The 17915-nt window shown below is 48.8% G+C and overlaps 2 protein-coding genes across 2 annotated transcripts; one reads left to right on the plus strand and one right to left on the minus strand.

Annotated features, from left to right (window-relative positions):
- The first annotated feature begins 748 nt into the window (after window positions 1-748).
- On the plus strand, window positions 749-6821 carry LSM2 (LSM2 homolog, U6 small nuclear RNA and mRNA degradation associated). The gene is made up of 5 exons (XM_083725482.1): window positions 749-877; window positions 2696-2763; window positions 3012-3042; window positions 4464-4523; window positions 5577-6821. Exons 1-5 carry the CDS (start codon window positions 875-877, stop codon window positions 5700-5702), a joined length of 288 nt encoding a protein of 95 aa, XP_083581608.1. The 5' UTR covers window positions 749-874; the 3' UTR covers window positions 5703-6821.
- Window positions 6822-10667: 3846 nt separating this feature from the next.
- Window positions 10668-15566, minus strand: LOC310837519 (uncharacterized protein). Its single transcript, XM_083724224.1, has 3 exons — window positions 14010-15566; window positions 13331-13460; window positions 10668-11725 (listed from the first exon to the last, which is right to left on the minus strand). The coding sequence occupies exons 1-3, from the start codon at window positions 14781-14783 to the stop codon at window positions 10830-10832; spliced, it is 1800 nt and encodes a 599-aa protein (XP_083580350.1). The 5' UTR covers window positions 14784-15566; the 3' UTR covers window positions 10668-10829.
- Between the last annotated feature and the right edge of the window lie 2349 nt (window positions 15567-17915).

The following is a 17915-nucleotide window of genomic DNA, read 5'->3' on the forward strand; positions in this document are numbered from 1 at the left end:
GCAACCCCAGAGTCGGCCTCAACTGGGCCAAATGGTCAGGGGTCCCTTTACCTTTGATCTAGACATAGCTGTCAACTTTCAGATTTGAAAATAAGGGATCAGCAGCCTCACCTGTCCCGGGGACAGTCTATGGGATATCTAAAAATCCGGGATAGCAGTGGGAAACGGTGCTGGAATAAGGGAATTTCCCGCAAAAAAGGGAAGGTTGACAGTTATGGATCTAGATATTGCTGGTAGCAGGAGAGCTTGGATCATGTAACCCCAAATTCTAAATGTCACAGCTCCATGTGGGAATGGGATGTGAAGTGCACATTAACCGGCCCTGCCCCCTGCAGCTTCATCCCCCCACGCCAACCTCGTGAGGTAGGCTAAAGGCAATGACTGGCCGAACAGTACCCAGTGTGAACTCGAACCCAGGTCCTAGTCTAGCCACTGCACTGGAGAATGAGGTCTGCGGACACCCGTGTTAGCCGGTGCACACGTTGCAAAGAGTTTCTGCTTTAATGGCTAGAAATGCATTCGCTTCTGCGGCCTCGTGTCAGCAGCCAGGATGGCCAGGTGTTTAAGGCCACTTTTAGAGGGGAAATCTGAAGAGTTTAAGACGAGTTTTCTATCCATTCATAGAACCCGCAAAGGGCAATTGAGCAGCAAGCCTCCTTCTCCTTTAAGGCGCGGGGCGAGGCATAATTAGGCAGCGGCCCCTTTAAATAAAAACCTTCCTTCCTCCGCGCTTTCCGAGCGCGTCTGGTTGTCCCGCCCCCTTCCCCGTTCCGTGAGCGCCCGCACGACGCATGCGCAGCCCGGGAAGTTCTTTCTGGATTCTGAGGTTTGGTCCACGCGGGTTCTTTGCTGCTGCGTCTGGCGAGCGGCGGCGATGGTGAGTTTGTGACGTCACGGGCTGGTTCTGTGACGCAGCTGCCATTGCTTTTTCTCCCCCCACGCCTAAAAGCAGGGTGCAGGAGGCAATGGTGTGTGGGGTTATTATTATTATTATTATTCTGCAGCCAGGGAAGCCGTTTGCAAGTCGGGGTCGGTGGGGAGAGGACGAACTTTTCCTGCTTTTAATTTTTGGACTCAGAGCAGAGCAGAGCAGAGCAGCCTGTGTTTTGGCTAGGAATGCAGGCAGCAGGGTAGCTTAAAATGCACCTTAAATACTAACAGCGTCGCCATCATCATTAGGATCAATGCTTTTTATGTTCTCCTTTTCATAGTAGAGTTGGAAGCGACCACGAGGGTTATTTACCAGTCCAACCCCCTGCAATGCAGAAATCTTTAGCCCAACGTGAGTCTTGAACCCACAACCCTTATGAGTTAAGAGCCTCATGCACAACCTCAGCTGAATCTCTTTAAGCACTTCCTTACACTGGCCTTAGACATCAGAGATAATGTGTTGCCAGGGTGACTGTAATCCGTTTTATTTTATTTTTTAAATATATCTTTATTCATTTAAAATAAATACAGTGGTACCTCGGGTTACAGACGCTTCAGGTTACAGACTCCACTAACCCAGAATTAGTACCTCGGGTTAAGAACTTTGCTTCAGGATGAGAACAGAAATCGCACGGTATTGCAGCAGCGGGAGGCCACATTAGCTAATGTGGTGCCTCAGGTTAAGAACAGTTTCAGGACCTCCAGAACAAATTAAGTACTTAACCTGAGGTACCACTGTACATTTATGAAAAACAGACACACATACAAGTAAACAAACAAACAAACATACAAATAACAGACAAATCAAACAAACCACCACACTATAAGATATAAGAAGATTAATATAATTATCATATAAATTCCTGGTATTGAACACAATTTTAAAATTTATAGAAAAGAAATTTAAAACTGACTTCCAATTAATCTAATTGTACTATAATCCATTTTAATTGTTGCTAATTTGAAAAGTGTTGGCAGCCCACCCTGGGGCCTGCTGGTGTAGGGCGGGTAATAAATTTAATAATGGTGGTGATAATAGCACCATTATTGTTGTTCTGTGTAACACCGTATTAGTGTACGACGACTTGGCAAAGAGCACGGTTTCCTACCCCGAAGGGCTTTTAGCCTAAATTAGAGGCAAGGAAACAGTGGAGCAAAGGGGAAACTGAGTCCTGAATGGGCAGAGGAAAAAGGATGATGGGTATTTCGGTTACCTGTAGTTGAGCATTTGTTGCCACAGGGGCTAGAAACCTCTTTTCAGACTGTGGGTCCTATTCCTTTCTGAGCCTCTACGCTGACAGGGGCACGATGGGAGTTGTAGTCCGAAACACTGGGTGCTCCCACCGTTTGTTGGAAGCTGATATGTTTGTTGGAAGCTGATATATGTGATGTGTTTGGTGCATAATGCTTCCAGCTGAGCAGTGGAATAAAAGTTGTGTGAGGCCGTCTTGTCTTTAAGTGCAAGGGAGTCTCTGCGTCAGGGGTAGGCAACCTAAGGCCCAGGGGCCAGATGCGGCCCAATCACCTTCTCAATCTGGCCGGGATGGTCCGGGAATCAGCGTGTTTTTACATGAGTAGAATGTGTGCTTTTATTTAAAATGCGTCTCTGGGTTATTTGTGGGGCATAGGATTTTGTGTTTTTTTTTTAAAAAAAGAAATACTCCCCCCCCCAAGGTCTGAGGGATAGTGGACCGACCCCCTGCTGAAATAGTTTGCTGACCCCTGCTCTGGGTGATCTCTTCAATTTGTTCTTCCTTCATCGCAGCTTTTCTACTCATTCTTCAAGTCCCTGGTAGGGAAGGACGTGGTGGTTGAACTGAAGAATGATTTGAGGTACATCTTACTCTCCTTTTCTAAAAAAATAAAATAAAATTTATTATTTCTACCCTACCCATATGGGTGGGTTTCCCCAGCCACTCTGGGCGGCTTTCAACAGAACATTAAAAACAAAATGAAACTTCAGACATTAAAAACTTCCTTAAACAGGGCTGTTTAATTTATTTCTCAGGCTTTGCACCCCTCCCCAAATATCCCATGTGTCCTGGCTGGCTTTTAATTGTGCCTTTTCTCCCTTTTTACAGTATATGTGGGACCTTGCACTCCGTGGATCAGGTATGAATTACATCTCAAGCCTATTTCTTCCTTACAGATTATATCCTGCCCTAATTCTTAGTGGATCGCGTAGGCGCAGCTTATAGTTAAACTATGGAACTTGCTCGCACAGGAGGTAGTGATGTCCAACAATTTGGATGGCTTTTAAAGGGGGTTTGGCAGATTCACGAGAGCAGGCTACTTGCGGCTACTGGCCATAATGACTAGGTTCTGTCTCAAGAGACAGAATTGCAGGTGGGCAAGAGGGATGCGGGTGGCGCTGTGGGTTAAACCACAGAGCCTAGGACTTGCCGATCAGAAGGTTGGCGGTTTGAATCCCTGCGGTGGGGTGAGCTCCCGTTTCTCGGTCCCTGCTCCTGCCAACCTAGCAGTTCGAAAGTATGTCAAAGTGCAAGTAGATAAATACGTACCGTGGTAAATGGTGTTTCTGTGCGCTGCTCTGGTTTACCAGAAGCGGCTTAGTCATGCTGGCTACATGACCCGGAAGCTGTACGCCAGCTCCCTTGGCCAATAAAGCGAGATGAGTGCTGCAACCCCAGAGTCGGCCATGACTGGACCTAATGGTCAGGGGTCCCTTTACCTCCTTTAAGAGTGCTGTCGCTCTCATGCCCTGCTTTTGGGCTTCCCACAAACATCTGTTCAGCTGCTGTGAGAACAGGATGCTGGACTAACTTGGCCACTGGTCTGATCTAGCAGGTTTTGCTTATGTTACGTTCTAGCTTTTGTGGAAAATATGTGCCTTTTGGTTCTCAAAAAGGGCTTCCTGTTTGACTGTACGAGGAAAGGGGATATGAGCAAGCAGAAAGGAGAACGTCTCTTTAGCTATAAGGTTTTATTTATTTTAATTGTGGGGCGTGACAGAGATGTGTAAAATGATGCCTGCCACGAAGAAATTGGACTGGGAGAAGTTTTCCTTCCTCCTCTCTCGTAATACTAATGGGGCCACCCAGGGAAGCAGAACGTGTTGGAAGACTCTGGACGGGCGAAGGAAAAACCGTCACAGAGCTTATTCTTGAATTCGGTCCACGAAGAGCAGCGTTGGCCACCAACTCAAAAGATTAGGAAAATTCACGGGGAAATATAATTGTTAATGGTGGCTACCTCTCCTGGCCATGTTCTGCGTCCACAGTGGGAGACAGCGCCCCTCTGAATAGTGGTTGCATGGAAAAGCAAATGGGCTGTTGGGCTCAGATTTTGCTTGAGGGTTTCTTGTTTGTGTCTGGTTGGTCACCATGACGACGGGATGCTGACACAGATGCTCCCAACAGGGCTCTATGTTCAGTGGAAGCTGACCAGAGGTGTTGATTAAGGTGGATAAACAGCAAAGGGGTAATGAACAGGCCGCTAGGCAGAATGTTGTATTACTTTTGAACCTTGCTTGCTTATTTCCGCCCCACCCTCTCTCTTCTCTGACTTTGCAGTATCTGAATATCAAGCTCACAGACATCAGTGTGACTGATCCAGAAAAATACCCTCACATGGTGAGTGATGGACGTAGGGCAAAAGGGGGGATTTGGGACGGCAGGCGTGAGAAGTGTAGATAAATGCCGAGGTAGAAATTGGTGTCTCTCTTGCTGGCTTTTAACCTGTAAAGCCCCATAACCAGCGCAGGGATTTTGCTTGGTGGTGGTTGGGGGAGATCTGAGGGACCTCTATAAAACCCGACTTCCCACAGGCTTACCCTGATTATTTGTTGTTTTAGAGCAGGGGTATGTAACCTAAGGCCCAATCGCCTTCTAAATTCAACCCACGGACGGTCTGAGAATCAGCATGTTTTTATATGAGTAGAATGTGTCCTTTTATTTAAAATGCATCTCTGAGTTATTTGTGGGGCCTGCCTGGTGTATTTACATGAGTAAAATGTGTGCTTTTATTTAAAATGCATCTCTGGGTTATTGGTGGGGCCTGCCTGGTGTTTTTACATGAGTAGAATGTGTGCTTTTATTTAAAATGCATCTCTGGGTTATTTGCGGGGCATAGGAATTCGTTCATTTCACCCCCCAAAAAATATAATCCGGCCCCCCCACAAGGTCTGAGGGACAGTGGACCGGCCCCCTGCTGAAAAAGTTTGCTGACCCCTGTTTTAGAGCCATTCAAAACCACTTGGCATTTTTAAAAAATCTCAAGGTGTTATCCAGAAATTACAACCAAATGAAAATAATAATTATTAAAACAAATAAAATCAGGGATTCAGAAATGGCGAGGCCCGGTCTTAGACTCAGAGAAAGCCTGGGCAAAAAGATATCTGAAGCCGGTAATAGATGATGTTGTACCCAAGTCTCATTTTAGCCTCCTAGATACAGGAGTTAATGGCATTTTTGAAAATGAGTTTGGGGGGGGAGTTAATTCACCACCCCCAGCCCATCTGGTGCCCTGTCACCTCCCCCCACCTCAAAAACAACCTTGTGGGGTAGATCTGTGGGTGCTGTTTGGCCACAAGGTCACGCAGTGGAGGATTTGAACTGTTGCGTCCCCCTACTCCAGTCCGGATGCTTGTGATCTCTGCACCCTGTAACACTATTCTTCCTCTCCAGTTGTCCGTCAAGAACTGCTTCATTCGTGGCTCCGTCGTCCGCTACGTCCAGCTTCCAGCCGATGAGGTCGACACGCAGCTGTTGCAGGATGCTGCGCGCAAGGAAGCTTTGCAACAGAAGCAGTGAGGGCCCCTCCTGCTTTCATCCCCCTCCCCCTTTCTGCACTGTGTGGTTTTCCTGGCAAAGAGTTGAATGAAGATGTGGGGAAGCTAGACCCACCTTCCATACCTGCCCCCCATGCCATGGAAGCCGCCACCAATATTCTGTGTGCATGCACGCACCCCCCCCCCAGTCCTGCACCCGCTGGGAGGCAGAATGCGTCCCCCAGGCTAGAGTTGGTGCCTGCCTCCTATGGGCTGGATCCAGACTTACAAGTCACCCTTGCAGAAGGCCCACGGGAATCAATAGGAATTTAGCCACGGCTACCTGAAATCCCGTCAATTTTGGTGGGTCTGTTCCAAGCGCATCGAAACCTGGGTCCCAACCCTGCAAGAAGCAACAAATTGGTTTCTCTTTTGCTTTAAGTTCAAGGAGGTTGTCTGTACACTCTTGTTCCGTTCCTGGTTGGGACGCTGAACCCCCTTCCATGGTAATGGCAGCAACTTTTTTTAAAAAAGTTATTTTGAGCCAGTAGTTCAATTTCCCAGCCCCTGCAAAAACTTCTAGTATTCCACAGGTAGAGCAGATGTAATACTCGAAGCTTTTGTTCAGTAGTGGGAAACGTTACTTCTTCCGGGTTTCCCCCCACCCATTGTTTTTGTTCTTCCTTCATTTGTTCTCCTACCTGTGTTGCCGGTAGAGGCCACAATCCTGTGGGTATTCTAGGTGGTACAGACATGAGTTCTGCGATCTATAAATACCAATTAGCAGTACTGGGGGTGGTTCAGATTCTGTGGCAATGCTCCTTTTGGCCAGCAGAGGGTGCCCCAGGGCCAAGTTTCCCTAAGCAAACTTGGGTCTCCAACTGTTTTTTTTTGGACTACAACTCCCATCATCCCTAGCTAGCAGAACCGGTGGGGAGGGATGATGGGAACTGTAGTCCAAAAACTGCTGGGGACCCAAGTTTGGGAAACCCTGCTTTATAGCAACTTTTGTGTTTGGCCCGCAAATACGGGACCTGCCCATGTTTGTATTTTCTTGTATTTTGTTTTCCTCATGACCTTTGTGCATTTTTTTTTTTAAGAGGGCAAATTGAAAGAGAAATTGTATGTAAAGTTGCAGAAGAATAAAAGGTTGCATTTGAAAGATTGTGGCTGTTATGGGCTCGGTCTAGGACTTTGAGAATATACCACAACCATGGTTCTGTATGAATGACACACAATAAGACCATGCACTTAATTTTCAATAATAATAATAATAATAATAATAATATAATTAATAATTCACCAGCCACTCTGGGTGGTTTTCAACAAAATATTAAAATACAGTAATGCATCAAACATTAAAAGCTTCCCTAAAAAGGACTGCCTTCAGATGTCTTCTAAAAATCTGGTGGTTGTTTTTCTCTGACATCTGGTGGGAGGGCGTTCCACAGGGCGGGTGCCACTACCGAGGAGGCCCTCTGCCTGGTTCCCTGTAATCTCACTTCTCGCAGGGAGGGAACCCCCAGAAAGCCCTCGGCGCTGGACCTCAGTGTCCAGGCAGAACGATGGGGGTGGAGACGCTCCTTCAGATATACTGGACCAAGGCCATTTAGGGCTTTTAAGGTCAGCACCAACACTTTGAATTGTGCTTGGAAATGTACTGGGAGCCAGTGTAGATCTTTCAAGACCAGTGATATGGTCTCGGCGGCTGCTCCCAGTCACCAGTCTAGCTGCCGCATTCTGGATTAGTTGTAGTTTCCGGGTCACCTTCAAAGGTGGCCCCACATAGCGCATTGCAGTAGTCCAAGTGACACCATATATCGTGTGTGTTGCTTTGTTTGGTTTCTAGAATACATATGCAGTATAGGACACAACCAGGACTTTCAAGAATGGAAGATTCTACTGTGCAGGGAATCCAGCTCTAGGGAAAACCATCTCTTAGTAACCTGCCTTATGCAGAGTCAAATAACTGGCAAATCATTGGTAGTTTTTCCTAACTTAGCAGCTACTTTCCAGAATTCCAGGTCTCCCCTACCACTAACTGGAGTAGCTGGGAATTGAAACTTCTGCATGCGTAGCAGATATCCTGTCGCTGAACTGCAACCCTTCACCAAAGAACAATCCCTTCCTGTTCAACATCGCCACATCCTGCTTTGCAAACTTGGGTCGGTTTTAGAAACCGGATCCTGCACTCAGCTTATCAACACACGCCCTGCTGATCCTCTGCATGTAATAAGGAACATAAAAACCAGCTTTGGAGATTTGCCGAATTATTAACTTCTGCTTCCCACTGGCAGTCTGATGACTTAAAAAGATGGATCTCCTCCTCAATGGCCTCATTGACCATCCCAGAGGACTTGTGGTCAAAAGCAAGGAGGTCCACTACTCTGAACAAGGGACATAGCTAAAGCTACACTACTGTATCCCCCCCAAGGCTCAGCAAAGGGGAACGGTGCCCAGGACCCTGGGTGTCTGTAGTGGAGAGAAACTACAGCAGGCTTCCTCAACCTTGGCCCTCCAGCTGTTTTTGGCCTACAACTCCCATGATCCATAGCTAGCAGGACCAGTGGTCAGGGATGATGGGAATTGTAGTTGAGTTGAGGAAGCCTGAACTAGAGCACTCCGGGGGTGTTTGTAAAACCATAGGGCAGATGTAGGGAACGTTTGGCCCTCCAGATGTTGCTGGCTGCTATGTCCCATCAGCCCTGACAAACATGATGTCACAGACTGGTTGGATACAGAGGAACAGTGGGGGACACCCGCTTGGGGAACCCCCAAAGGAAGAAGACTCAGTGCCAGGGTAGAGGTGGTGGGACAATGGTGAGTGGTCAGAGGGAGAAGACTGGGAGGAGGAGGTGTCTGAAGCTGAAGAGGTATCAACTTAGTGAACTGGGGAGAGTCCATGTCAGAGGTCCAGAATCGGAGGCAGAAGCTGAATGAGAAGAGGAGGGAGGTCAAGTGGCAGAGATGTGTCTGGTTGGCAAAGAGCCACAGGTGTCTCCCCCTCCTGGTGCGACAAGCTCCCCTCACCCCTGGTCTCCCAGAACCAGCAGAGGCATGAAGAGGGTGGAGGAGGGGTTAGCTTCACGGAGGCGCAGTCTCAAGATTGCTTGGGGAAAACCCTAGAGAGGAGGGGGCAACGGGGGGGAGACAGGGACTGTCAGGGAACTGCCACTGGCTCAGAGGCGAGAAATAGAAGGGCAGTTGTGTTACAGGTAGCCTCCAAAAATCTTGCGAAGCAGTTCCTCTTCCAGGGAGGAGGAAAGCCCCACCTCCAGTGGAGAAGAGGTACAAGGACCAGAGGATGCTGGTGGGAGCCTTAACACCGCTCCTGGGCAAGCCAGACAGGAGGGAAACACGCCCTTGCCATCGCCCATCCTGCGCAGTAGCCTAAGACACAAAGAGGGGACGAGAAGGTTGGGACATTGGGAATAATATTATGTTTGAGGACTGGGAAAGGTTGTGGACTACTGGGCTGAACTTCACTGCATGTAATGCTTTGAAAGAAAATGTAATGAAAATGATATATAATGTAATGAAAATGATATATAGATGGTACATGACCCCAGTCAAACTGGCAAAAATATACCACTTGTCTGACAACAAATGTTGGAAATGTAAGGAAAATGAAGAAACGTTCTTTCACCTTTGGTGGACATGCCCAAGGATTAAGGCTTTCTGGGAGATGATATATAATGAGCTGAAAAAGGTATTTAAGTATACCTTCCCTAAGAAACCAGAGGCCTTCCTCTTGGGTATTGTCGGCCAAGGGGTGCTAAAGAAGGACCGAACATTTTTTATGTATGCAACAACAGCAGCAAGGATACTTGTCGCTAAGCATTGGAAAACCCAAGATCTACCCACACTGGAAGAATGGCAGATGCAACTGATAAGACTATATGGAACTGGCCAAGATGACTGGCAGAATCCGAGACCTGGGAGAGGAGACGGTAGAAGAAGACTGGAAAAAATTTAAGATTTACTTGCAAAAATATTGTAAATTGTATGAATGTTAAGCAGGATGCTTGATCATAAACAACCTGGCACCATTGAAACAGACAAAGTGAACTATGAAGTTAAGTTAAATTTAAGAAAAAACAAATTTTTAGATAATTATTAGGCTAAGTGTAATGTTTTAAGGAGTGAAATAAACGTATCTAAAATTTAAGATACAACATTGGAAAATTAGATAGTAAGGATGGAGATAAGGTGATAAATTGCTGGTTTAATTTCTATAATTTGGAACGCAGGAGCGGGAGATGTGAGGAAGTCCAAAGGAGATAAGAAAATATGTTATGATATGTAATATTCTTGCTTGCTTTCTTATATTGTAATCAAAAACCCTTAATAAATATATTTTTTTTTTTAAAAAGAGAAGGTTGGGAGTAACGAAACTTTTATGTTGGGGGAGGTACAATAAAAGACCACTCCCGGATTCTGCTAGCAATTGAGCCAGACATGAACTTATGACACTCTTCACTGTAAATAAAGGTAAAGGTAAAGGGACCCCTGACCATTAGGTCCAGTCGTGACCGACTTTGGGGTTGCGGCGCTCTTCTTGCTTTATTGGCCGAGGGAGCTGGCGTACAGCTTCCGGGTCATGTGGCCAGCATGACTAAGCCACTTCTGGCGAACCAGAGCAGCGCATGGAAACTCCGTTTACCTTCCCGCCAGAGCGGTACCTATTTATCTACTTGCACTTTGACATGCTTTCAAACTGCTAGGTTGGCAGGAGCAGGGACTGAGCAACAGGAGCTCACCCTGTCGCGGGGATTCGAACCGCCAACCTTCTGATCGGCAAGCCCAAGGCTCTGTGGTTTAACCCACACCAAAATAAAGCCTGTAAAAGACAGGTTGGAGTCCTGCCTGGTTATTCTCGAGCAACCGCAACAGACATCTGACATGGGACCTTCAGTCTCAGCAAATGCTTCATGGGGGCAAAACCTGCTGGAGATGAGTTGTTGTCAACCGACATTTCCTGTTTTTGCTAATGAAGGGTTAACTCCCAGTTGCTCAGTGTAATTTATTGCTGGCTCATTCCTATCACATGGAGGGCAAAAGGTCCCCCGCAGCCCCGCCGCCCGTACTCTAGGCTTGGTTTTTTGCTAAAAACGTTGGCCAGCCCTCCTTTTCCGGGTTCCCCCAATGTGCTCACGCATCCTCCATACTCTTAAGCGCTGGCATGGGTCCTCTCATGGCTAACCAGCTGCGACCGCTGACAGAAGCATTTCCCGCAGTGCGCACAGGCGTAGGAATTTTCTCCCGTATGAGTCCTCCTGTGCTTGGCGAGCAGCGAGCTGCGCGTGAAGCTTTTCCCACAGTCCGGGCAGTGGTACGGCCTCTCCCCGGTGTGGCTGCGGGCATGCGCCGTCAGCGCCGAGACCTGCTTGAAGCCCTTCCCGCAGTCGGAGCACTTGAAGGGCCTCTCGCCCGTGTGGGTCCTGGCGTGCGCAATCAGGATGGACCTCTGGCTGAAGCTTTTCCCGCAGTCGGCGCACCGGTACGGCTTCTCGCCCGTGTGTGTCCGCTCGTGCACCGTGAGCGTCGACCTCTGGCCGAAGCTCTTCCCGCAGTTGGAGCACTTGTGGGGCCTCTCGCCCGTGTGGGTCCTCCTGTGTGCGATGAGGTGCGACCTGTGGCGGAAGGCGTCCCCACAGTCGGGGCATCCGTATGGCCTGCCTCCTGTGTGGACCGTTCTGTGGGCGATGAGGTTTGAGCGGTGGCTGAAGCCTTTCCCACAAGCCGGGCACTCAAAGGGCTTCTCCCCTGTGTGGGTCCTTTCGTGGATGGTGAGAGTTGACCTCTGGCTGAAGCTTTTCCCGCAGAAAGAGCACGAGCACCGCTTCCCTTCTGGCAGGGAGATTTCATGCTCTGGGTGTCTGCCACGAAGGCAACTGCCCTCTGCCTCCTCCGAGCAGCTTTCTTGCCGTTGTGCAAATGTTGCTTCCTGATCGAGGCCGCAGGAAACATTTCTTTGGCCTTTTCCTGGCAACTTGCGACGTGGTTCTTTATCCTCAGGGTGCTCTGTCTGGTTTCGCTCCTCTGCATGACGCTGCCTATCTTCTCCTAGAATCGGGAGAGAGTTTGTAACGTGAAGGTTATTGTTTGTCAGGGACTGGGCAGAGGAATAATGGTGGAGACCGCCCTCCCCAGCCTGACTCTTCCGGAGAAGAAGAAGACTGTTCAGAATTACAACAGGGGTTTGAGGGAGGTCACAGCTCAGAGGAAGATGAGGGGGGGAAGCTGGGAAATAATGGGAGAGTAGGAGGAAAAGGAGGAAGAAGAAGAAGGACTCAGTGTCTTTAGAAAGCATTCTCTCAGAACCTGGCGGGCATTGAAAGTAGGAGACCAGAGAGCTCAAAGGCAAAAGGCCCTTTCCCGTATCTGTAGCAATGACTCATGAGGAAGTGGGAAAGACAGGGGGGCTGGGGTTTCACTCGGAGCAACACCGTTATTTTGAGAGGCTGCATTTCTAAGCCTCTCTCTGTGAATATTGAATAAAAAGCATTGGTGAGAACTTTCCTTTTCTTACAGGGATGCAAGTGGAGCTGTGGTCTAAACCAATGAGCCTCTTGGGCTTGCTGATTGGAAGGTCAGCGGTTTGAATCCCTGCAACAGGGTGAGCTCCCGTTGTTCGGTCCCAGCTCCTGTCAGCCTAGCAGTTCGAAAGCGTGTCAAAGTGCAAGTAGATAAATTGGTACCACTCCAGCGGGAAGGTAAACAGCGTTTCCGTGCGCTTTTCTGGTTCGCCAGAAGCAGTTTAGTCATGCTGGCCACATGACTCAGAAAATCTGTCTGTGGACAAACGCCGGCTCACTCGGCCTGTAAAACAAGATGAGCACCGCAACCCCAGAGTTGTCTGCGACTGGACTTAACTGTCAGGGGTCCTTTACTTTTACCTTACTTCCTTTTCTTACCCATTCCTGGCAACCTACCATGGAGGGTTGGATTCTCTGACGCCTGACATTATTATTATTTGCCCCTGCACTACAGTGAAAGAAAACAACTACACAGCTTTCATGGGGGAAACACTTTCCAAAGTGGATGTTCCTTCCAACTTGAATTCTCTTCCTTGGTTATGTGTCCACCTGCTTGCTGCCTAAGTCAGTGATGTGTATTAATTTCAATGGGTCTACTCGGTGTAGAAGTAGCATTGGATACAACCCCCCCCTTTACCCATAATCCCTTGAAAAAGCGGACTATGTGTGCATGCATATGCCTTTTCTCTTTCTGCAGGTAGGGGCCTAATCTGGAGGAAGGGGAAGATGAATTACCAGAAAAGGGAGCCCCCAGAGCACTAAAAAAAACACAACAATTTGTGCTCAAGGGCCAAATGTAACGCCTGGTTTAGAGGTCCTCGCTTTTTGCTTGCACTTTATCACTTCCACTACTTCCCGTGTGTGTCATTAGATGCCCTGTTTTTCTGCTCACCGCCTGGAATCAGACGTACAAATACGTCGCGCAAACACTTTTGGAATGGCGGTTTCCATATTTTTTTAAACACCTTGATTGAAAACATTACGAGGAAGTTTGTGCCACCTTCACTCAAGCCGCACAGATTTAGAAGAGCGGCCAGGAATCGGAGACACCGAGAACTGAACGACAACCTAAACTGTAGCTCGTTTCGAGAACTCACGATAATCCGCTGGCCCAGTCACAATAATTCCTCACCTGGGGAGCTGGCATCACCATCAACCTTCTGGCTGAGTTCTCTGCAGGGTGGTTGCTGCCAGGCACCCGATGGACCGTCACTCTCTGCCTCTGCGCAATGTATGGCTGCCACCTTGAATGGCCCTGGTCCCTGAGAAAGCCAAGGAGACCCAGCTGAAGAAGGCATGGGGATAAAGTCCAAAGCTGAGCAGGGATTTTGCTCCCACACCTCCCCCCCCCAATAATCAGCATTTGAAAAAGCCAAGGAGACCCAACTGAAGGCATGAGGTAAAGTCTAAACCTGAGCAGGGATTTTGCTTCCACCCCCATCGTTCTGCCCAGACACTGAGGTCCAGTGCAGAGGGTCTTCTGGCGGTTCCCTTGCTATGAGAAGCCAAGTTACAGGGAACCAGGCAGAGGGCCTTCTCGGTGGTGGCACCCGCCCTGTGGAATGCCCTCCCACTAGATGTCAAAGAGAAAAACAACTACCAGACTTTTAGAAGACATCTGAAGGCAGCCCTGTTTAGGGAAGCTTTTAATGTTTAATAGGTTATTGTATTTTACTGTTCTGTTGGAAGCTGCCCAAAGTGGCTGGGGAAACCCAGCCAGATGGGTGGGATATAAATAAATTATTATTATTATTATTATTATTATTATTATTATTATTTGTTTCTCAACAACCAGCATCTGGCTCTCTCACCTGAACATCCTGCTGCCGCCTCAGGAAATCCTCTGCCAGGGACACGGCCTGGGAACAGGTTTGTGGCGAACTATCCCACACCCATTTCTGGAGTTCTTGGGGCAGGATAGACAGAAACTGCTCCATAATCACCAGCTCCAGGATCTGCTCCTTCGTGTGCTTTTCTGGCTCCAGCCACTGGCGGCAAAGCCGCCAGAGCTGCCCACAGGCCCCTCGGGGGCCATCGGCCTCCCGATAGTCGAACCGCCTGAAGCGTCGTCGCTTCGCCTCTGTGTCCAAGATGGCGGAGTCCCCCTCCTCCAAGTCTTCCTCTTTCACCCTCATGCCATTTGCCTCGGCTTCGTCTGACCATTTGGCATCTTTGCCAAGGTGTGGCAGGAACTGGGATAGCACCCCCGCAGCTCCAGGCTCCTCAATGGCGTGGGCTGATCCTTCAGAGGTGGACAGAAGAGCCTTAGTATCGGCTGGTGCGGCCCCCGGCAATTGTGGGCGCCTCCATTCTGAACAGGGCAACTCGACCCTTTCGATAAATTCCTGTAGCTGAGCCGCCCAGCGTTCCTGCAGCTGCTTAGGAGGTTCCTGCTTCATCTCATCCAAAATGGTTATTTCCTTGAAATCCCCACAACTCCCCACACGGATGGGACAAGGGCTGTTTTCCGCACCGTTCCTTGGCCCAGGGTCTGGAAGCTCCGGTTCCTCCATTTTCAATCCTTGCTCAATCATTGCTTGGAGTGGCAGAGCCAGCCCTGACGCATCTCCCTTTTCAGCAGCCATTTTGTCCCTCCAAAGGATGGAGGTGGGGAGTTTAACTGGAGCTCCTAGTTAAGATGCACAGGCTTGATGAGATGATGGGTGGGTTTCTCACCCTTATTGATCGTCACAGGTGGAATGCAATATTCCTAGGCTGAGGAGAGGGGCTGTTCCCTGAGGGAAAGATGAGACAGTTGCCTAAAATTAGATTACATATATTTATGAAACTTATTGCCCAGGCTTCACCACAAGTCCCCATGAGTGGGCTAGAGCAACAGACTAAAAAGGTAAAGGTACCCCTGCCCGTACGGGCCAGTCGTGTCCGACTCTAGGGTTGCGCGCTCATCTTGCTCAAGAGGCCATGAGCCAGCGCCGTCTGAAGACACTTCCGGGTCATGTGGCCAGCGTGACGAAGCTGCTCTGGCGAGCCAGCACCAGCGCAGCACACAGAAACGCCATTTACCTTCCCGCTATAAAGCGGTACCTATTTATCTACTTGCACTTAGGGGTGCTTTCGAACTGCTAGGTGGGCAGGAGCTGGGACCGAGGACGGGAGCTCACCCCGCCACAGGGATTTGAACCGCTGACCATGCGATCGGCAAGCCCTAGGCACTGAGGTTTTACCCACAGCGCCACCCGCGTCCCTTAGAGCAACAGACTATGTATATACAATTATGAAAACAGATAAAATTAATGCAATAATAAAACAGTTCAAAAAGGAACAGTATAAATTCAGCAAAAGAGGTGTGCCCAGCAAAACAAAAACCAGAAAAAGTGCCTTGTTTTTTGGCCAGGGTCCACACATGTTGTGGAATTTGCAGTCAACCCAACTCTGCCCTTTTGGGGAAGACACACAGGTTTCATCACTTATGTCACGCCAAGCATTGCAGTTGCAAAGATGATTCCCAGTCCCAGGGTCAAGGCTTCGGACATCGTTCCCAAACTTGGGTCCGCAGCTGCTGTTGGACTACACCATCTCTAGCTAGCAGGACCAGTGGTTGGGGTCAGGGATAATGGGAGTTGTAGTCCAAAAATTGAAGGCCCAAGTTTGAGAAACTCAGGAGTGGAGATGGTCACACCAGAAGTGATAAAGCCATTCATTGCGTTGAGCAAGACCACAGGTCTTACCCTACGGTGTGTGTGTGTGAACCTTTCGCAGGCTGCCCTGCCTCTTGTCCCCAAGCCTTGCTATAGTCTAGAACCAGGACGTTTGACCAAGGACATGGGCTCCCAACACCACCTGAACGGCAGAAGGCTTCCCTACTTTCTGCTCATCTTGCGCTACCCCAGACCCGGTTTTCTGCCCGTCTCCATTTAACCCGCCAGATCCACCCCAACCCCTCCCCAAGCTGTAAAGATCCATCATTCAGTGCGCGTGGGAAATTCAAAGCCCATTTTCCCACGGTGGCGGAAAATTTTCCCACGGCCGGCGGGCGGGCCAGCAAGTGACTTTTCAGATGCCACCTCCTCCTGCTGCGCCACCGGGGCTGGTTGGGGACGAGGGCTTTTGTCCGCCCGACCCTCAGGAAGGACCACCCGGCACGGCGGGGAGAATGGCGGGTTCGTGGTCTCCCTCCAGGTGTTTGCTAGACGCCAACTTGCATCCTTGGCCGGGGCTGGCGGGAACCAACAGCATCCTTGGGAGGGGTGGGCGCATTCACGGGACATTGCAAAAAAGGGGCACCAAGCTGCAAGGGGTGGCAGCTGGAAACAAGGGGAAAGGCGGAGGCGACGTACTTGCAGCCCGCGTTCCCGGGGCATCCGAGCGGCACTAGTGGCCCTCCAGCCAGCAGGGGGCGCTCCACCGCTCGACTTAGAAAAACTGCCGCCTCTAACCTAAGGCGATGCTGGGCCAGATGTAGCCTAACTGCCTACCCCCGTGTACTGCTCTGTATTTTTCTAGTTCTACGTTCACGGCTCCCTTTCTCAGCCGAAGCGTCACCAGTTGTCCTTCATGGGTACTTCCGGTCCTGTTTCGCAACTATCCTCGTTAACAGGGGAGCGCGGCTCTACCGGAAGTGCGCGCTGTGTGTCACTCTACCCTGCGCCTTCCACCGGGCTGTTGTGAGCAAGGTGTTGCTCTATAAGAATCCGGAGGCGGAAGTCTGGCTTTAGGGTCCTTTTCCACCGAGGGCTGGCGACGGAACTGCCTGTGTAAAAACCAGGTATGATGCAAGCCGGTTGCAATACAGGATGTCTATCTATCTATCTATTTATTTATTTATTTATTTATTTGCTTGCTTGCTTGCTTGCTTGCTTGCTTGCTTGCTTGCTTCATAACATTTATGCACCGCTTAAGCAAAGAAAGAAACAAAGCAGCAACCCTCAGCGCGGTTTACAATAAAGATTAGGCAATAAGCTGGCAATCCTGCATTAAAAACATACAAAAGTTTAAATGCTAAAAACAGGTCAGAATGCCCTATAGGGTGAAATAGTCTCCCATATATCCGTGTGCCGTCCACACAGCTGCATCTGGCAAGCAATGCTTTAAAGCAGAAGTCTTGTAACAGCTTTGATTAGGAATATATATGTATTAGGAAATTATTATATTTAGATGTATTAAAGTGTGTTTTTTTGTTGATTGGTTTTTTGTTGTTGTTGGAACTAATAAAGCAAAATTAAATAAACAAATAAAAGGAGTATTTCGCCTTAACTCCTTGTAATTTAGCTTCTGCGTGGACCATGCCCAGGATCATCACCCTGCCCAGCCTAACAAAGCCCTCCTCTTCTGCCCCTCAAAACACCCCACAACTTAAGACTCAACACTCAACATTTTCCCTTCCACGACTCCCCGCGTCCCCTGTTCCCCTCCACCCCCCCCACCAAATCATTTAGCTTGACGAAGAGTCCTGGAGAACTGAAAAAAACTTGCACACTATTCTGTGACTTTTATGCTGGCCTAATAAAGGTAGTGGCACTACTGCTCTTTCTACATTCATGGATTTATTTACTTATTTACTCAGTACTGAAGTTTACTCATCTGAAGATCTCGGGGGTGGAGTGGGGGGGTTTAACAGCATAAAAATACAGAACGCGATCACAAAGGACATAATATAAAGAACAAATCAAGCCCATAACCCTCCCCCACTCTCACACCCCACAAAGACATTTAAAAGGACACAGAATGTTAATCTTCGTATGAGGAACTCCGTCATT

The sequence above is a fragment of the Podarcis gaigeae genome (genome assembly GCF_964106915.1).
Source record: "Podarcis gaigeae genome assembly, chromosome: 2".
Lineage (NCBI taxonomy): Eukaryota > Metazoa > Chordata > Lepidosauria > Squamata > Lacertidae > Podarcis > Podarcis gaigeae.

Excerpts from the sequence above, each read along its gene's own strand:
- LSM2 (XM_083725482.1), top strand. Across the intron at positions 2,764-3,011 it reads GAACTGAAGAATGATTTGAG|TATATGTGGGACCTTGCACT; the intron begins GTACATCTTACT and ends CCCTTTTTACAG. Across the intron at positions 4,524-5,576 it reads CAGAAAAATACCCTCACATG|TTGTCCGTCAAGAACTGCTT; the intron begins GTGAGTGATGGA and ends CTTCCTCTCCAG.
- LOC310837519 (XM_083724224.1), bottom strand. The coding sequence starts at position 14,783 with ATGGCTGCTGAAAAGGGAGATGCGTCAGGGCTGGCTCTGCCACTCCAA. Across the intron at positions 13,461-14,009 it reads GGCGGCAGCAGGATGTTCAG|GGACCAGGGCCATTCAAGGT; the intron begins GTGAGAGAGCCA and ends TGGCTTTCTCAG. Across the intron at positions 11,726-13,330 it reads TGGTGATGCCAGCTCCCCAG|GAGAAGATAGGCAGCGTCAT; the intron begins GTGAGGAATTAT and ends TCCCGATTCTAG.